Genomic DNA, 6,335 nt, shown 5'->3' on the forward strand with positions numbered 1-6,335 from the left:
TATATATATATAGAATTCGAGCCTGAGATCTTTCTGGTACGTGATCAACTCCTTGATTCAATCCATTCAGTCGGCTTGTTTCGTCACTCTATTTTCGATCGTCTAGTCTTAATTCTAGTTTCGTCATTTTGGTCAACAATCTCCCACAATGCACTGCAATGAGGTTCCGTGTCGAAGAAACATTTTCGTTATATATTTGAGAGTTCCCGTTTTGTCACAAACTTCATGATTTCGAGAAGAAATGGTTCTCAAAATTGATGAAATACAGCTCAAGGATTGCTGAATCTTCAGAAGTAAGAGTTTCATTTTCAAAAGTGTGGCGTTTTCGTTTGAACGTAAGGAGCTCTTTATATCGAGCGTTAATTGCAGTAAAAAATTTGCTATCTGTAAAAAGCGTAAGTTTTACCTGTTTTTCTTGGATCACCGCAAGATAACGCATTGAAGTACTGGAACAGAAAAGGAGAAGTTGCCCACTTCCTACTTCTTCCACTCTAAACCTTTTTTTTTCTTTTCTAAATGAATCCACTAACATGCAATCAAAAAGCTTTTCCCACTAAGTGCTCCAATTTACCATTGCTTTTAACTTCTGACTAGTTTAGTTTAATTTTTTTTAAATTAAAAAACCATTGACAATGATATGTTGTTTTGTAGTTGTCTGCCCTCTCCTACATCGCAAACTATTACTTGAATGCTGGGATGGATACTTGTCGCTTGGGAACCTTGAGTGACGTTCTTGTGCCCTACGAGGCATACAAAACGAAGGACGGATATTTTTCTTTGGCATGCCTCTCCGATGAAAGATTTAAAGATGTTTGTGAAGTGAGTATTACGAGTGAGCATAACAGGATGCTCGCTTAAGTCACTTATTTAACTAAGCTCACTTAAATTTTAACTAGCTTCAACTATTTGTTGCAGAAATGGTGTCTGGGTTGAAGTAAATCGACTGAGTGTCTAAGGATGAGATAGCTTACAGCTCTATTTTTCGGAAAAGTGCAGATTTAACGTTCATTTCTCGAAAATTATTTATGTAAGTTGGTTGGTACATTATTAACGTCGAACTAGAACTTCACAGTGGGCTATTGGGAAACATCCCTGAGGATGATCCGAAGACATGTCATTGTTATTTTGATCCTCTGCAGAGGGGATGACTCCCCTGCTTTGGTAGGCCTGCACGACCTGCACGAAGTCGAGCACTTTACGGTAAAACATTTCAACGAGGACCGATACCACGCATCCTCGGTAACTACACAGACTGATCAAAGTGGTCACCCAACCGCTCACTGACCACAGCCAGTGATGCTTGTCTTCGATGTTTTACTGGGAACAGCGTCTTTACAATCAGTCCACTGAGGGACAAAATGGTATGTGATGTGGGGGGGGGAACGTGAATTACGAAGTTATTGAGAAGCATCCGCTTAGAAGCATCTATTTGTGAGCAATACTAAGAAAGGAATGCTTCAAATGCGCATTTGTTTAGTCACGAGTTGAAAAGATCTTAGGGGAGAAGGACAAAAGAATAACTATCACAATATTTTAGCTCTACAATGCACACAAAAAGAAATGAACACTCTTATTAGCTTTGAGTCCAACGTAGTGGCTCATTATACATTTTTATACATTCCCCCTTTATCAACGTCGCTACAAGCTCTTTGCCCTTCAAAACATACTTATTTGGCAGATTTTGATTTTTCAGAATTTTTGAAATTTGTAAAAATATAACCATAGAAAATTGTGATACAGTGAAACCTCTCAGGAATCTACCACTCTCAGTTCCACAGTTACATGATCGTTAATGGAGGTTGGTCGTTCTTAGTGGTTGCCTCTATTGATTTATCAGAAGGTACATGAAAAAGTTCGCGAAAGGTACAGGATTTTTCGCATCGATTTAAATTTTACTCGGTAAGAAAAACGGTGGCGAATTCTTTAAACTACTTCGGATTTAGATGTAATTTTCGAACGCAAGCAAACTGATCATGAAACTACTTCACTCACACTGATGTTCTTTTATTTGTGTAGGCTCTAAACCTCCCTGACCTTCCATTGAATCCGAAGTATTTGAAACTTCAAGACAGAATACAAAACAGAGAGGAACTTTCCAGTCATCTCAGAAGAATGTGAGTTCAATTTTCTGCTTGCACTCAAGATTTTGTTTTAAATCTTTATTTTTTTTCTTCTTAGATATCGCAAAATAAATAGCTTTCGCTGTTTTGCTTATTCTTCGTCATAATTTCATCTTAATTAATTGCAAGCTCGTTGTTGTAGTTCATTTACATCGCACTAGAGCTGCACAATGGGCTATTGGCGACGGTCTGGGAAACATCCCTGAGGATGATCCGAAGACATGCCATCACAATTTTGATCCTCTGCAGAGGGGATGGCACCCCAGCTTCGGTAGCCCGACGACCTGCGCGAAGTCGAGCACTTTACGGTAGAACAGTTTAACGAGGACCAACACCGCACACCCTCGGTCCTTACGCAGACTGATCCAAGTGGGTCACCCACTCGCACACTGACCGCAGCCAGTGATGCTTGACTTCGGTGATCTGCTGGGAACCGTGTTTTAACGATCAGTCCACTGTGGGACAATTGCAAGCTCGAGAAATACTTTATGCGGTAAAATCCTAGAATAGCCCACCTCTTGGCGACTTTCTGAAATCTCACCAAGTTGGCGATTTTTACTGGGATCTACGTAGCTAATTGATTATTTAAAAAAAAAAATTAAATTATTACAAATTTTTTAAAGTATTTTTATAATGAAATAATAATAACTATTTATAAATAAAATAACGGTTAAAAAAGGAAACAATAACGATGATTTTAACTGCAAGAGATAAGAAGCATAAATGGCGAAAAAATAAACCTTCTGTCTCTTTTCTAACGAAATCCAACTTTCGCGTAGGTGTATACATATCAAATAACCAATCAGGTTTGAGAATTTTGGCGGTGTGATTGCTATTTGAAATTACATATTTTATAACAATGTGGAAATTTGTGTTTCCCTTGCAGTACAGAATTTCTTTCAATCATTATTAAATTTAATGAAAAAAATATTTATTGAAAAATATTTTTTACACAGAACTATCTTGAGATAAACGAATTTTAAAATTTCATGCAATAATTTTTCGATTTTCTTTGAAAGTTATCCGAGGCAAAGCGAGGCTCAAACTTTCGAACACCTCCTGATTTAACTATATTTTTCAGAACATTTTTTTTTATAAAATAAAATAACACATAAAAAATATCGCAATAAATATCGTCTGTATCAATTATTTAACATGCTTTAGGTGTTAACTTCCAACCATTAAGAGTGAGGCCTAGCACATCATTATATGGAAAGTAATGCAGGGTATTCGCTATTTTATTTTACACTCTGTACATTGATAAGGAAATAGGTCTATAAAGACGATATTGGTTCAGCTGGCAACGAATGTATAAAATATGAAGAAAAAAAATAAAAAAAATATTACTCTAATGTGAGAAAAATATTGATTAATTAAATGTATTGTATTAAATTAATGAAGAAGTGGTTCTCAAACTCAATTGGCAACGAATGTATGGAATATGAAAATTAAATTTAAAAAAAAACAGCAGCTTAATAATTAAAAAAATCGATTAATTTCCTGGTACTAAATAATACAGTGGTTCTCAAACTCAGCTGGCAACGAATGTATGAAATATGAAAAGAAATTTTAAAAAATATCACCCTTATGTGAGGGAAATATCGATTAATTAAATGTATTATTAAATAAAGCAAGCAGTAGTTTTCAAACTCAATTGGCAACGAATGTATGGAATACGAAAATTAAATTAAATAAAAAAAAAAAAGATTAATTGCCTGATACTAACTAAAAAATACAGTGGTTCCCAAACTCAGCTGGCAACGAATGTATGAAATATGAAAACAAAATTTTTTAAAACAAATCAACTTTACGTTTAAAAAAAATAATCAAAATCGATTACTTGTATGATACTATACGAAATGGAGCAGGGGTTCCCAAACTCAGCTGGCAACTAATGTATGAAATAAGAAAATATTAAATTTAAAATAATCAACTTAATGTGAAAGAAATCGATTCATTACCTGATACTACTAAGTAAATCATCTGCTTCAAAATGTTGATGGTTTCATATTTGAATCTTGCCTAGTTGCCATCTTGCATTGCTGTTTCATTAAAATTAGAAGTCAATTATCATGACGCTTCTAGCTCCACAATGAATGTATGTTCGGTTCGGGAACTTCCCACTAAACCCCCTCCGATCAGGTTTCTGTAAGAAGTTCTAGAACTTATGTAACAGGTATTATTTCTCTCCATTGTTTAGTTTTGAAACCGAAACAACCGAACACTGGGTGAGAGTGTTTGATGGTAATCCAGTGCCGAATGGACCGGTCAATAGCATGAAAGGAGTTTTCAATGACCCACAAGTAAATATTCATCATATTATATAGATTTTTGTGTTTGAGTTTCATAAAAAATATACTTTTCTACATAGATAATCTCACTTACGACAGCCTACTAGGGATTTCGATTTGTCAGAGATGCATTAATTAAATAACATATAGGTAAGGCTCCCAACTTTTAAGCTTTTTGTAAAGTATTTTATAGGGTGGTAGACATTTAAAAACCAAAGTTTTCAGAATTTATGATCATTTAGCCACCATTTTAAAAGCCTCACCACAAAAGAGTTGGAACTAAGTGGCGTTGCATATAAACTTTTAAATCATTTGCATGTAGTGGTGTGGAAAATAAGGTTAAATGGTTAAGAAATAATACATTAAAACATTAACTTAGCTACCACTCGAATAAATTTTTACAAAAAGAGTAGAAAGTTGGCAGCCCTGTAACATATAGGAAAGGCTGCCAACTATTACGCTTTTCTATTTTACAGAGTGGTTGACAATTAAGCACTAAAGCATTTGGTAAATTTTCCACTATTTTAAAAGCCTTACCAGGAGAGTGCTGAGACAAAAGAAACTTTTCAAATGAACTTTTGATTCATCACATGCAAGTCTGCCAACGTTTTGGAAAAATTTCGTCTAGTGGTAGCTGAGTTTATGATTTCATGTATTATTCTTTCTTTCATAAATTTGATTTAAAGTTATTTTCCACACCACTACTTGTAAATGATTCGAAAGCTTTATATAAAAAGCCACTTTGTTCCAACCCTTTCGTGGTGAGGCTTTTAAAATGTTGAGAAAATTACTAGAAGTTCTGTAAGCTTTAGTTTTCAATTGACTACCACTGAATAAAATATTTTGCAACAAAAGTAGTGGTTGGCAGCCCCGTACATATAATGGGTGTGGAAAATAACTTAAAAAGGAAGAATATTATGTTAACTTAGCTACCACTAGAAGAAAGCTTTCTAAAAAGCGTAGAAAGTTGGCAGCCCTGAAGTCACTTGCTGCATCTCTACAGAGCATACTCCCAGCATTTCCCTACTGAGAACTCTCGATTTTCCAATGTCACTCTGTATGGAGGATCAAGACGAAGCCGAACTAACAACAATTTTATCTTGGCCCCAGTTGGGTTCAAAATTGGCTCGATATGGCCTAGTTTTTTGAATATTGGTCCTAGAATGGCCTACATTGGCCAATATAGAACCCACATTGGCTAAATAATGTATATAAAACATCGGGTGAATCGGAAAATTTTATATAGGGCCATTATCGGAAAAATAAAGGGACTTTTGAATCCTTACTGAGTTAAGATTCATAAATATTGGCCCAATGAGGTTCCAAGTTTTTTTTCTGCTAGGGCGACAACGAGTTTAGTCGGCTCTTAAAAGCGTCTATCAGTGCTATTTCCTGCCATTTACCGAAAATATTTGTATTTTTTTCCCTTTTTATAACTAACGTTGAACAGCCATTCAGAGGTTTACGACCACCAAAATTCTATTCTGTAGCCTCGTAACACTGGGAAACAACATTTATTTTCTGTTGTATGAGATTTTTGAAAGGATCTTAGATATTTCTGTAATCGGTTTCTCTCGACGAATGTCAGTTTTTATGCAATTTATTAATATTTTCCAAACAACGATTTTTTTTAAAATTCACTCGTGTGAATACCAAATGTCCACATTTCGTTGATATGTAGTGAGTGGTAGAAAGAAAGCGTTAATACATTTCAGTTTATCATGCGATACGTTAAGGTCATATATATTTTTTAATTTTGATTAAGTGTTATTTCCAAAGGAGCATATATATATATATATATATATATATATATATATATAAAATATAGAGAAAACATGGAAAAAATTACAGAACAATGAAAAAAAAGGGGGGAAATTATCCAAAAAAAGTAAAAAAAAAAAAAATTTAAAAAATTAAAAAAAAA

General features: G+C 34.4%; 1 protein-coding gene across 1 annotated transcript in view; it reads left to right on the forward strand.

Annotated features, from left to right (window-relative positions):
- Positions 1 to 6,335, forward strand: part of LOC139424827 (succinate--hydroxymethylglutarate CoA-transferase-like) — a gene marked incomplete in the record, with an annotated part of 26,481 nt that overhangs the window by 17,521 nt on the left and 2,625 nt on the right. The window contains 3 exon segments of the mRNA XM_071188144.1: positions 652 to 819; positions 2,017 to 2,114; positions 4,321 to 4,423. Coding sequence (XP_071044245.1) covers positions 652 to 819; positions 2,017 to 2,114; positions 4,321 to 4,423 — 369 coding nt within the window.

The sequence above is a fragment of the Parasteatoda tepidariorum genome, chromosome 1 (assembly GCF_043381705.1).
Source record: "Parasteatoda tepidariorum isolate YZ-2023 chromosome 1, CAS_Ptep_4.0, whole genome shotgun sequence".
Taxonomy (NCBI): Eukaryota; Metazoa; Arthropoda; class Arachnida; order Araneae; family Theridiidae; genus Parasteatoda; species Parasteatoda tepidariorum.